Source organism: Gadus macrocephalus, chromosome 6 (genome assembly GCF_031168955.1).
Source record: "Gadus macrocephalus chromosome 6, ASM3116895v1".
Classification (NCBI taxonomy): Eukaryota; Metazoa; Chordata; class Actinopteri; order Gadiformes; family Gadidae; genus Gadus; species Gadus macrocephalus.
In genome coordinates, this window is record NC_082387.1 from 9248551 (window position 1) to 9262468 (window position 13918).

At 48.1% G+C, this 13918-nt stretch overlaps 1 protein-coding gene across 2 annotated transcripts; it reads left to right on the plus strand.

The window, feature by feature from the left end:
* Positions 1-141: 141 nt before the first annotated feature.
* Positions 142-13914, plus strand: ascc2 (activating signal cointegrator 1 complex subunit 2). 2 transcript variants are annotated; one of them, XM_060053902.1, is made up of 19 exons: positions 142-289; positions 781-885; positions 1079-1237; positions 1670-1843; positions 2721-2850; positions 2992-3059; positions 3250-3360; positions 4439-4551; positions 4650-4724; positions 5345-5449; positions 6146-6214; positions 6385-6459; positions 7256-7481; positions 7926-8122; positions 8773-8892; positions 10553-10771; positions 11515-11605; positions 11726-11829; positions 13385-13914. In XM_060053902.1, exons 2-19 carry the CDS (start codon positions 802-804, stop codon positions 13554-13556), a joined length of 2292 nt encoding a protein of 763 aa, XP_059909885.1. In that variant the 5' UTR covers positions 142-289; positions 781-801; the 3' UTR covers positions 13557-13914. The 2 variants fall into 2 exon arrangements, with proteins under 2 accessions (XP_059909885.1, XP_059909886.1); XM_060053903.1 differs by having other exon boundaries at positions 153-289; positions 784-885.
* Positions 13915-13918: the final 4 nt, after the last annotated feature.

Consider the following 13918-nt stretch of genomic DNA (forward strand, 5'->3'; position numbering starts at 1 on the left):
CTTGCTGTAGTTTGGTCTGGCTTTGTTTGCGAGACTACCTCTACCCCAAAGAAATACACAACCGTTTTGGGATCGTCTTGCTGCAGTACCATTTTCGTCCAGCTAGGCGGCACTACACACGTCAGGACTCAGGAGTAGAAGTGTTTTTGCGCATGCGTTATTTAGAACTCCTGCCACTTCCTGGCCTGTTCGGAAGGAACCATGAGAGTGAGCTCACCAGCAATTTGACAAGGCTTGTGGTGTGATTTAATGCAATGGCTTTTATATATTGCGGATATTAAAGTTAGAGGTAAGTTCGACTTCTGTACATTAACATCTGATCTTTTTGAACAGGGAGGCATTGGTGTTAAACGCAAAGCCGGCTAGCCAGGTTAGCCTTTCCCATTGACGCGCTGTCCCTTATCAAACCTCTAGCTATTAAGTTGAACAGCTTAGGTGTTCAACGTGTCAACATGACAGTCATGAGTTATAGCAAAGTTCGGAAGTCTTTAGCATACTTGCTCCACTCATCTTGAAGGATTTGAAAGATAAGCTGTGTTTTTTTGTGGAATCCTTCCCCGTGTTAGATGTTTGATTCGAGGTGATTCAGGTTAACATCCAACATTTGATGCAAGAAGTATTGGTCCATCACAGGCAGGCTGACGTTTAACTAAATAGTTTGCTTGCATCTCCCCATCTAATGAAGAAAACTCCTGTTTCGGGACACCGCTGTGGGTTTACAGCACTGGTTTAGGAAGTAGAACAACCGTCATGAGTTTATTCATTGTTTTTATTTGACAGAAGCAACGGGACAGAGAGATCATGGCCTGTGCCATAGTACCGCTTGATGAACAACAGGTGACTGAACCGAGTGTTGTCGGAAAAGACCGAACCTTGCCTGCTCTGGTGAGTCATCTCCGGTGTGTGTGTGTGTGTCTGTCTGTGTTTTTTATAAGTCCCATTTTGACCCCTCGGTTGGGTAGATCATATAAATGAGTTTCAGCACCAAAGCAAACGCCACAGCCGCCTCTTCTCAACGTAAACTGAGGTCTTACGTGTAACCCTGCCCGTAGTAACGTTCGATATATTCCCCTATTAGCATCCTGACCGGAAGGAAGAGCGATGTTTTGTGCCCTACAAGCCTCCGCCCGAGGATGGCTCACCTGCTCAGGTGGAGGAGTTCCTAGAACATGCCAAGTTCATCACTGAAGACCTGGAGTGGTTGCTGGCTTTACCCCATGACAAGTTCTGGTGCCAGGTACATCTGCTGGGGTTAGAGAAGGGTGTTACTGTGAAATTACAGTGTTTCCTTCAATCAGTGATCAATACTTTTGACAACTATTTAACCTTAGAAAAAAAGCTCACTTCAAGTAATTAAACAAAAAAATAAATAAAGAGGATTAATTAAAATTTTGGGTACATTTCTGAAAAGTAGACCCAGCCAGAATGTCATTTAGTGAAAACTTTCGTTTCAGATTCAACCCTTTCTAACCCTTAATTTTACCATTAAAGACAAGTGTATTCAGACTAGTGATCCTCGACTTGAACTATGCATAAGCACATTCTCAAATAGCTAAAAATACCCCCTGTCACCAACCCTCTGAGGGGGGGGCTGCAGTTATGTAGCCAAGGTGTGTCTTCATCTGTTACTTAACCGTCTCCCTCCTCCTCCCGCTGTGTTCCCCGCTAGGTCGTGTTCGACGAGACGCTGCAGAAGTGTCTGGACTCGTACCTGCGCCACGCCTCCCGTGGCCTGGACCCGGCAGGGCTGCCTTGCTCCCCGGCCGTGGCAGAGGCGCAGCGTCACATTCACCGGGCGGTCTTCATGACCTTCCTCCGGATGGCCACGCACAAGGAGTCCAAGGTAGGCCCCGCCAACCACGCCCAAATCGTTGCCCGGATTCTTTCTTGTTCTTTTTGCCATCTTGCATTCGTTGGTCGTGTACAGACGCCGAATTGAATGGGTGTGTGTGTGGCATAAGAATGCCAGCAGTAGACGATTGTTTTGGACCTTCCCAGTATGTCCGACCTGTTGGTGTCTCTGCAATAGAGGACCCGGCTGGCAACCCTCTATTGAAAGAGGGACTCCAGAGGCACCCTTACTGTAGTGCTGATGTGTTGAAGTGTGCTGGTCCATGTAGTGACGGATGGAGGAACTCCCACTATTGGCAACTTTCAATGCAACCCCTTGCATATCGATGGTTATGTGTCTGTATTGGACCTACTGGATATCACGATCAATACACAAGGGTCGTTGGGTATGAACCAAAAGGAAATGAGTTGGGCTTTTAATTAAAAATGGGCATGCAGAGAAAAACAATGGGAGAAAGGCATCAAAGAATTCACAATATGTATAAAAGTAGTATGTATAGTAGTTGCTTCTCGTATAGTAGCTGGATTGTAAGTGATTTTCTGTGATTTTCCTTATCTGCAGGGCAGTAGAAGCCTTTCATTTTGGTGTTTTAAGTCTCAGAAATAATTGTAAATATTTGATCAGGGAGGCCACTGTTTTTATTTATTGTTACTGTGACCCCAGCTAGTTATGTCATTTGGCCACATATATTGCTTCATCCTCACCCGGGTCTCCAAAACGAGCTCCGTCCCTTCTCCGACCAAACCAATGAGTCCCTTCCCCGATGTGTCATCGGTATCATCGTTATGTCATCCATTAGTAACCAGCTGCTTCGTTCTGTGTGTGTGTGTGTGTGTGTGATCTTCTCCCTTCTTCCACTCCCTCTCAGGAGAACTTCCTGACTCCGTCCGTGTTTGGCGAGATCATCTACGAAAACTTTCTGTTTGACATTCCCAAGATCCTGGACCTGTGCGTGCTGTTCGGCAAGGGCAACACCCAGCTGTTGCATAAGATGATAGGTAGGCTGTTGTTAAGGGATGTTAAAGGACCCCAAACTCCGAGGGCCTTCCTAAGTGCTCCTCCTAAATGGCCGAGAGCCATGTTGTGTTAACTCAACCATTTTGATGATGACATGAATACCTTTCTTAATTCTTTTTTAGAAAACATCTTCACGCAGCAGCCCGGTTACTACAGTGACCTGGACGAGGCGGTGCCGTCGGTTCTGCAGGTAAGTCCGACCCGACCGGCTGGCCCCGGTCTGACTGAATATGTCGTAGTGTAGCCCGCTAGTCTTTGGACGCGCACCCGCTGGTGAGCCACGGATGTGTCCCTTCGTCCAGACGGTGGAGAAAGGCTGAAGCACTGTCACAGGTTTATTTGCGTCCCGAGATGCGTGACGTCTCTCTGTTGATCTCCAGGTGTTCGACACGATCCTGGACAAGTGCGGTCTTCAGTGTGAAGGCGCCGCCATGGAGCCCATGAAGCTCAGTGCCAACGGCCGGCCCACTGCCATGACCATGAGTCAGCAGGTACGCTCCCTGTCTCCGTCTCTGTGCAGCTCTGTCGCTGTCTCTGTCTCTCTCTTTCTCTGTGTATCTCTGCCTCTGTCTTTCTCTGTGTGTCTCTGCCTCGGTCTATCTCTGTGTATCTCTGTCCGTCTCTCTCTTTCCCTCTTTCTTTGTGTATCTCTGTCTCTCTTTCTCTGTGTATCTCTGCCTCTGTCTTTCTCTGTGTATCTCTGTCGGCCTCGGTCTATCTCTGTGTATCTCTGTCTGTCTCTCTCTTTCCCTCTTTCTTTGTATCTCTGTCTCTGCCTCTCTCTTTCCCTGTGTATCTCTGACTCTGACTTTCTCTGTGTATCTCTGGCTCTGTCTCTCCGTCTGTCCCTTCTTATTTATAAATACATGGCGATGGAAAAGGGCCTAGTGTGAGTGCACCTATTGCCGTTGGGCTTCCCTTAAACAAGTGAACACGCATTAGGCTAAGGCTTTGGCCATCGAGTCTAATGTATTTCCAATGGTAGAAGACGCTGGAAGGTTCTCTCTCTATGTGGATCCCCATTTACAGCAAACATTTTTTGGGGGAGAAACTTACTTGTCTGTTTTTCCTTCATTACGTAACCCTAAACTCTGGCTATGCTTCAACCTACACTTCGAGATTTATCAAGATAAATAATGACTTTGGTGTGATTAGTTAATATTTTGCATTGTGATTTATTGGGTTTTATAGTGCTACAATAAAAAATTATTACCAGTAGATTATTAAATGGTCGATTTTCAATAACACTGGGACTATAAGCACAGCATTGTGTGCGTAAACAGACTGTGCAAGTTATTGTGCGCTGAATTAGTTTGTCGGAACTCACCTGACATGTGTCGCCGCATTTTTTTGTTGTTTTACTTTTAAATAGTTTCACATGGACTGAGCCAACGCCTCACCATTTAAACCATTTCAATTTCCAACTTCTTTCCACACACCCTGGTCGCTTCCTTCATGCCCTCTGCACTCACAGTATCGCAAGAGATCCCGTTGGATATGAAAGCGTCCACCAAACTACGTCTAATCTCTTTAAAATATAATACATATTCATGTGTGTGTGCACCACAGGACTTGTTAGACCTGGTTCTGTACCTGTGTGACTCAACCACCACCATCCACGCCTTCCTAGACATCTACCCCCCTGCCTGCTCCACCTTCCAGTCCCACAGCTTCCTCAGCAGGTAGGCCGAGACTCCACCCTCACCCCTGAACCATCCATATCAGCCACGACACAGGGCCAGCGTAACGCTTCTCTCCTTTTCTCCTCATGGTAATCCAGACTGGTCTCCTTTTATGAGTCTGCTGTCCCGGACATTGAGAAGGCAGTGAGGAAGAGAAACTTTACAGACAAAAGGTGAGCGACGCATGTCCGTCTTCAAGTTCGAGAAGGTAAAATGTTATTCATTCACTAAGGAAGATAGTTTAATAATTGAATGGACAGGGGAGAACCAGTCTTCCAAGGCACCTGACACGGGTACTTCTCTCATTAATTACTGCTTGCCAGGAAAGATTTTTCGAATACATTTTCTTCAACTTTTCATCGTATAAAAAAAAAGGCTTGTTTTTTTTTCTTTTGCCCATACCCTGCTTTTGTTTTGGAATGAAAATACAAAACCAGCTAAAAAAAAGCAGAATTTTCAAACCTTGCCCAAACTTGAGCACACTCGGGTCAACAACCAACAGGGTTGTCTCCATGCCTACCTCATGGTGAGACCATCGGCATCAAAAGAAACCCGACCTCTCAACACACCAGCAGTCAATTTGCCCTGTCTCCAAGGCAGTCCCACAGGCTAAACTTCACACTTGAATAACCCCAGATGGTTTTACAGTTACAGACCACGTTGCACAATACAAAAGTTCAGAACAGGCAATCATGCATCACAACTGATCTGAAATATGTATACAAATGTAAAGTGCATTGGGCCATCTAATAAACACACATTCCCTCTCTCTCCCCCCCTGCCCCCCCCCCAGCCTTAAGGAGGACTTGTGGAAGAGGATGTGCCACTCGTGTAAGAGGATGGTGGAGGTGGCCCACCTGCTGCTGCAGCACGCCTGCCTACAGCCCATCCTGGAGGGGTGAGTTATGGGCTGCTCGATTATGGGGGAAAATCAAAATCACGATTATTTTGGTCAATATTGAAATCACGATTATTCAGACGATTCTTTTTTAGTTTGAAAACATGTATTTATTCAGATTTTTCTTTTTGTTACTGAGAACTGGTTAAAAATGGTCAAAAGAAAATGTTCCAATCTAAAAGGATATACAGATATGTATCCACCTGTTCTGCCCTTTCTACAAAACATAAAAAAATAAAGAACATCGAAAATATCGATTATGTTATTTTTGTGATCGTTTTGACGCCAAAAATCTAAATCGCCATCAAAATGCGATTAATAGGACTAGCCCTAGGTGAGCTCCATACAATAAGTCCTGTTATCCTTCGCGTGGAGCCCTGTTGCAACATGGGCCACAGGTCATTCTGAGGCGTCTTGTCAGCAAGTGGATTATCGTCTCATTGAATTAACGGTTCTAGCGCCGTTTGTAGGCATATATATGTGGCCTACTTTTGTTTTGGAATTGGAATATACACTTCGATATGGTTTCTATGAGATGTTCACTATCTGCTCGGATGATATAAAGTTGTTTATGCACGTGAAATAATATTCCGCCATTGATTGGAGCTGAGGGAATTAGTGGGCCTGAATCTTGTTTGGTGTCATGAGAGTGTTTAGTTTCCCTATGGGACTGTGAACATGGCTTCTGTTTTCCAGGGGTGACAATATCCAAACATTCGCAGAGGAACTCCTACAACATTTCACGTCATTTCTCCCTGAAAAACGGTAGGAAGAAAATTCTAGGTGTTGCACCATAAAGAATACATTTTTATATGCATGATAAAGTACTTTCAGATCTGTGTGTTTCTAATTGGATCAATTAATGATCCAAAAATCCTTCAAACACTTTACTGTTCAATTTTAATAATGAAGTGTGTGTGTTTGTTCCTTCACAGGTTCCTGTCAGACTATGATGAACAGTTCCCCATAGCCGACGACATCAGTCTACTGCAGCAGGCTCTGCCTCTCATGTAACTATCATCATATTGCTATTTAGTCCATTAGCAGAATGCAAGCATTTAATTAATGAGCAGGTAGGGGTCAGGCTTCTTTTTTTTATGATGCTCAGACATTGGGGATTACCTTTCGGCATACCCTATTTGCTAGAGAAATTAGCAAATGATTGAGATATACCAAATCTATTGAACTATTACAAAGACCTTGACAACTAAAAAGGTTGCGTCAGGGCTAGATTGGTTCAGATTAGCAGCGGTTGATTCAATTTTGAGTTCATTCATTGGTCGTCATTTATTAACACAGAATACCAAGTCACATGGCCCCATTTTGAGCCAATCAGATGCATTCATTTGTGTTGCGCGCTGCCACTTTTTAGAATTTGATTACAATTCAAAGTCATGTAAATGAGTTGCCATGCAGTGCCATGTGACTGTGGCTCAAATGGAGGCTAAAATCCTTCTGGAATTTGCATTAGTGTCCTCGTCAATGAACGTCGCTGTAACAGCAGAAACCTGGTAGTGTTGTCACTCTAAAGTAAATGTATATTATAAAGAACATTTAAAAACAAACCTGGGTTGATCCAAGTGATGTTCCGCTTAAATAAATAAAACCCAAGTTCAAATACGACCGAAACGATGAGAGAACCGGTGAACAGCCAATAAAAGGCAAAGTGGTATTTTTATGAATCAAACACTAGGGAGGGGGGGGGGGGATATGAAATCTTAACTAGACATGAATGAAGGGAGGCCAGTAGAGGGCTGACGTGGTCCCACTGAAGTTCTTTTTGCCTCCGTCCCACCTGACCTCCAGAGACGAGACGCGGACGTCGTACCTGCTTCAGGGGGTGCAGAGTGCCTGGGACAGCGTGGGCCGGCGCAGGCCCCGGGGCCACACGCAGACCCACGGCCTCCCAGCAGCCCAGGGAGGGGCCGCCGGGGGCCGGGCCTCCCCCCTGGGGCTGAGGGAGTCCGGGGAGGGCTGGGAGACCCCCAGGGGAGCTGAAGCCTCGCAGTACATGCCCCACAAAGGAAACAACGTACGTACTCTCTTCCTTGTCTTACTGTAGCGTACCAAGTGTTGGTTTCATTGGACTTTGCGCCAATGACGTCGCTCTTCTTTGAATAAAGAGTCCGTGTTGACATGAATCAGTTGGTTGTTCATTTACACAACGTACATGTGTGCAATCTACATGTGCTGCCACTAGGGGGAGATGTCGGAACAAAAAAAAAATTAAAACGTTGTGTGACTTATTTTGATAGATTTATTTATTTTTCTTTCATTCCATTATGCTGTAAAGTGTATTATCATTTATTCATCAAAACGTTAATGACTGTTAACACTTGAGCCTAGTCGTGCGTACTTGCGTACCCCAGAGTTTAAGTGTGTGTGTGTGTGTGTGTGTGTGTGTGTGTGTGTGTGTGTGTGTGTGTGTGTGTGTGTGTGTGTGTGTGTGTGTGTGTGTGTGTGTGTGTGTGTGTAGGGCGCTGCGGGTTCGCTGGGCGCGGGGGAGCTGGAGTCGCTGCTCTCCTCGATCAGGGAGCTGCTGCCCGACCTGGGGGAGGGCTTCCTGCTGGCCTGCCTCCAGGAGTACGACTACAGCTCGGAGCTGGTCATCAACAACATCCTGGAGGACCGCCTGGCCCCCGGCCTGGACCAGCTGGACCGCGCCATGCCCAGGTAACCCCTCCGGGGGGCGCCAACGCCTTCAATAGACGACATACGTTTTTTTAAAGAGGAGGGAAGTGTCACGTTTTTAAATTAAATCGTGTGTGTGCGTCTGTGTGTGTGCGTCTGTGTGTGTGTGTGTGTGTGTGTGTGTGTGTGTGTGTGTGTACATTTTTTTTTTAATGAAAATAAGGACATTAAGGCCTGTTGATGACCAACCCAAAATACAGTGGACCCTCCATCATAAAATGAATTCCAAAATGTGTTCATGAGAAAAGTGGGCATGTAGGAAAAACATACTCTCCAGGATGAATCAAACTGTTATCTTTAATTTACCAGGAAAGGTTGAGATTGATAATCTCTTTTCCAAGAGAAACACGACCGAGATAGGCGGCTGCAGCAGCCTGAACACCTCGGGTTGTTGGGTCCACACACCAGCCCCCTGAAAGGGAACTGTAGGCCGTGTCTATTGTGGCGATAACGATATGAAAGGGTCTCCCTGTCCGCCAACACAGTACGGCTCATGCAGCTTGAGCGATGGTTAACAAGGGATGCTTATTGGCTAACAAAGGAGACTTTCACATTTACCTGACGTGATTCGTGAGGCGCGACTTGCGGTCGCACGAGTCACTGAGACGGCGCTCCCCCCCTTGTGTCCCCAGAGCCCCGAAGGAGGAGCTGCCGCCGGTGCTGAGCGAAAGGTCCAACGTGTTCGACGACGACGAGTTTGACGTGTTCCACAGGGACAAGGTGGACATGTCCCGCATCTGGAAGGGCAGGAGGTGAGTGACGTGTGCACGGGATTGGCCGACGGAGAACACGGCCTCTGCAATGAAAGGGGTCGATGTTTTCCCGGTGGGGAGGACCTCCGTTCTCAGAAAGGTGGCGGTAGAGGTTTCACATCCACACTGGGTAGACCGGCCCCTCTTTGTAACCCCCTTCTGAACGCTGCATCCATCCATGTAACCTGGTAGGGGAGCTGGAGCCGACATAAGATGTCTTGCGCAAGGATACCTACAGGTCTATTTATCTTCTACCAGCCCTTGGGCATCCTATCGCAATCCACATGATGCAATAAAGTGAAGTGAGCGCAATAATTCATTAATAATAAGAATTTAAGAACATTCCTTGTTTTCTATTGAAAAACAGCTGTTTCAGAGTTGTTTGAAATTTGATTCATGTTATGACATGAATAGGATTTTGCATGTGATGCAACACAGCTAATTTGTATAGCCTCAAGGTTTCCCTTTGGTCTACTAGACTGTGAATCCTACACCGTTTCATGTGCCAAGTCATGTCAAGACAGCCAACCCTTTGTTTCTGCTGCTTATATCATTGGTTCCACTAATTATTCCTCTCAGTGCACAGTAACTGAGCCCTTTGTTATTAAAGACCACGATGGCATTTCAACTGAAGCCACAACTCATTGGATTTCCCTGAAGTGTTTCGGGGGGGAAAAGATGTTTAATAATTCAGGATGTCCAGGGTAAAAATAATTATATATCAGCCCACCAAAAGCCTTTTGAGGAAACCTCGCTCTCACACCCAGACTCGGAGGAGTGGCGACACTCGTCCTCTTTTGAAGTTCAGAACCCAACAGGACAATCATAACCAGGCCGTCACTCTTAACCCGTATTGATATCCCTCTGTTTATCATGTCCATCAACGCTTTGTGTTTTCTATGCATGTCTGCTTCTTTTGTTGTGATGTTGTTCGGACGGCATCTTGTTGGGGCAATTTCCTTTAACAGATATTGTGTCTAGGCATGAGATTTCTACTAACACTTGTAGAACAAATAACCTAGGGTTAAAGCATGCACACATTAGACTCCTCTCTAGCAGGGTGAGTTCAGAATCCAGGTTTACAGAGCTTTTTATGCAGTTTCAGAATCTCCCCACATTGCAGAGGTCAATAATCAAATCAGGTAATGTTTAATCAAGACACAGACTTTGTTCTCATCGAGCAGAAGGGTGCACAAGAGAATGTCCTACTCCTTGTGACCGTTTTACCCCAAGTACGAAGGTTTGCATCACGATTGATTCTGAGGAAGGCAGGCCGGCTACCCATAGAAAAGGGTTTTACATTTAGTTGCCACTGAGAAAGGTGGGACAGATGACCAGAGCACAAAGGTTAACATTTTGACGACGTCACTCACTCAAACGAGGAGGTGGCTGACCCGAGCACAACGGTCAATACGTAGACGACACTGAGGAAAAGCGGGGTGGCAAGACGATACACGGAATGGAAAACAAAGCCGATAGGACTAAAAGGTAGCGACGTATGAATTTTTCCATCACAATGTACACAATGAAAGCATAGGGCCATAGGTCGGAATCGAACCTGGCGTCGCCGCTGTTTTGTCTACTTAACCAATTCCTGTTATAATATTTCAACCCCTTTTATCCCCCCCCCCCCCCCCCCCCCTCCTCTGTGACGCCGCAGGAAAGGGGAGAGCGCGCAGGAGGTCCTCGGGGACAAGCAGCACATCGACGCGCAGCGGGACCGCTACCGGGCCTACGAGAACGTGGTGGACGAGGTGATGGTGGAGCCCGGGGCGGTCTACACCCTGGACGGGGACTACGACGACGAGTACGACGACACCTACGACGTCAACCAAGTGGGGGCCAACGACCTGGACGGAGACAGCCTGCTGAGCCGGAGGTAGGGCCCCGGGGAGGGGATGGTGGAGCTGGGGCGAGGGGCCGGGGGGTGGCTGGAACTGCATGGGGCAAGCTTGAGCTGGGGGACGAGTAGGGGGAGACTGAAGTAGAGAGAGGGGGACTGGGGAGACTGGGAGAAGGAGGGAGACTGGGGAGATGGGTGAGGGAGACTGGGGAGATGGGTGAGGGAGACTGGGGAGATGGGTGAGGGAGACTGGGGAGATGGGTGAGAGAGAGGGGAGACGGTAGAGAGAGAGGGGAGACGGGTGAGAGGGGAGACGGGTGAGAGAGGGGAGACGGGTGAGAGAGGGGAGACGGGTGAGAGAGGGGAGACGGGTGAGAGGGGAGACGGGTGAGAGAGGGGAGACGGGTGAGAGAGGGGAGACGGGTGAGAGAGGGGAGAAGGGTGAGAGAGGGGGGGGGGGAGACGAGTGAGAGGGGGGAGACGAGTGAGAGAGGGGAGACGAGTGAGAGAGGGGAAAGGGGGAGACTTGGTGACTGGGGAAGGAGGTAGACCGGTGAAAGGGGGAGAGTGTTTGAGGCTTCTGGAAGCGTTTCAGTGAGACAACACTCTTACTCAAGCATTTGAGTAACACACCCTTACTCAAATAGGTGAGACTGGGGGAGGGAGGGAGACTGGTTAGATGGGGAGACTGGTGAGTAGGGCGGGGAGACCGTTTTGAGGCTTCCGGAAGCGTTTAAGTGAGGCAACCCTCTCACCCCAGTATTGTTCTCCCTCCGCAGGCCTTTCACCCTCCCATTAGTGCTGCGGACCGGAAACAAAGCGCAGTTTGAGCTGGAGGAGGAAGAGGAGGAAGACACGAGGCCCATGGAGGTAACCTACCACAAAACGCACACAAAAACCAATCACTCGTGTCGGCTCCTTCCTACCTGTGTTCCTTTTTTGTTTTTACGAGCGAGCGTTTTTTTTTTTTTCTTTCTTCCTTAACAAAAGAACCAGAACCCCAACCACGCGCCCAGGGACCAGTTCTGCCAGGACCCCGCCCTGCTTAGGGAACGTGCCGAGGCCAGACGGGCCGCCTTCCACCAGAAGAAAGGGTAAAGCACTGCTCCACCTCCCGCCCTCCACCGTGCCTCTGCGGTATCGCTCTCTCACCGTCCCTCGCTCGCTGTCCAGCGAGCGAGGGACGGTGAGAGAGCGATACCCCAGAGTTGTGGCTGCGCCATTGTCCTATCTCTTTTTCAAAATGGCGACATTCCAATATTTCCATTATGGTTTAAAGGGGGCATATTATACCGAGTGTGACGAGCCGTTGAAATACTGCCTCCCATCACTAGTGGGCGTGTCCACCTAGATCTGTGCTGGATAGATCAGTTCACCAGCCTACCCAGTGGACTGTAGCGAACGTCGCGCGTCTATCCAGCACACATCTAGGTGGACAACTGATGTAAGTCGCTTTGGATAAAAGCGTCTGCTAAATGCCCTAAATGTAAATGTCACGCCCACTTGTGATGTCAGAAGAGGCCGATTTTCAAAACGTCTTGTAACAGCCAATCACACTCACACCTGGTGGTATAGAATTTCACCATTTATTTTTTTGGGATTTAAATAATAAATGATACGGTGTTATAAGCCAGACAAACTTCCGGAGCCTTCCTAGGTTTGAAGGCCGTTCCGGGGGGCAGGGCTTACTCCTGTACACAAACCTTCAATAGACGCTTTTCACAGAGGTGTCATCCGAGGACAAACCCAGCTGGGTCTCACAACAGTCATTATGGGACTGCTCCTTTCATGCACCAGGAGCAGAGCCATAATGAGTGTTATGGGCCGCAGCCGTCTGTCTGTCCCAAGGGGACCCATTAAGCTTCAATAAGCGGAGGGCAGGTGTGGCGCATCAACAGTTAATGAGCAGGTTATGCTGACCAATGGGGCTTGACCATTTTGACGACACTTTGCAATGGGCCGCCTCCATTTCGGAAGTATTGGAGCAGAAGAATGTCAAGGGCAGTAATGGGGTTTTGATCTTTTTTTTGTTATTAATCGTGAAATTATGTGTCGTTGTGGAGAGACATTGTGCTCTTTTCGTTGTTATTCTGCAACAATGACAAATATAAAAACTGAACTGATACACCAAAGAAGAGTATGGCCAACAAAAAAATACCATGATGCAATTTGTTGTTCAAGCCCTATAGCACGCCTTAACCCATACGTGGGAGTCGTCTGATGCAAACCGATATACAAGTGGTGTTCAGCTTTGGCGTCCTGTTGATGAAAGTAAAACTCAAATCTTAAAACAAATGCAAAAGATTCAGACCACCCCCGAGAGAACCATCCGAGTTTGGACCGGTTCCATCCATGTGTACGAATCACGCTAGCATCATTTTTGCAGCAATGATGGCTTCGTTATTGTTCCAGGTCGACGCCACGCAAGGGGGTTCACGGACCCATGACGTCCTCTATAAGAACCCCCTGGGCCTGACGTGCGCCTCCCAAAAATGTTAACCTTGTGTTGACCCGACGCAGAACCAAAACAGGTTCGCGTCTGCGCAGTCCTTGCGTTGCGTCGACGCGGAACCTGGACTGCGCCTTTAGGCACACACAGCTGGCCTTGGTTCTAACCTCTTCCCTGCCTGTCTCTGCCGTGTGTCCCAGCGTTCGCCCCGAGCCGGCGGGCAGCGTGGTGGGCCAGCCCAAGGGCCAGGGCCAGACCCAGGAGACGCTGCAGGACCGCCGCAAGAAGGAGGCCAGCAAGGGACGGGGGGCCAACCACAACCGCCGCAACATGGCTGACCGCAAGAGGAACAAGGGCATGATCCCCTCCTGAAACCCCCTCCCATGTAGGACAGGGAGTACAGTAAACCCCATCCACCCCCCGCTCCTCCTCCTCTCCCCTGGGTGGACAGACGGACAGATGGACAGACAAACTGATGGCAGATAGAAAAAAAGTCAGACTCGTGATGGAAGGGTTTTGGGGGAGGCTAAAGATGGAGGACGGTGTAATCCTGTTGCCTGTGGGTCCGACAGCCATATTTTCTCCAAGTTAAAATGTTCCACCAGTTGAGGTTGTTGGTGAGAAGTTGCCCTGGTTTTTTTTTCTTGTTTGGGGTTGGCTATCAGGGCAAACCAAGCGGCATAAATTCCAGACGTTGTCGTTAGAAATCTTAGTTTTCATCCCCACATTCTTCC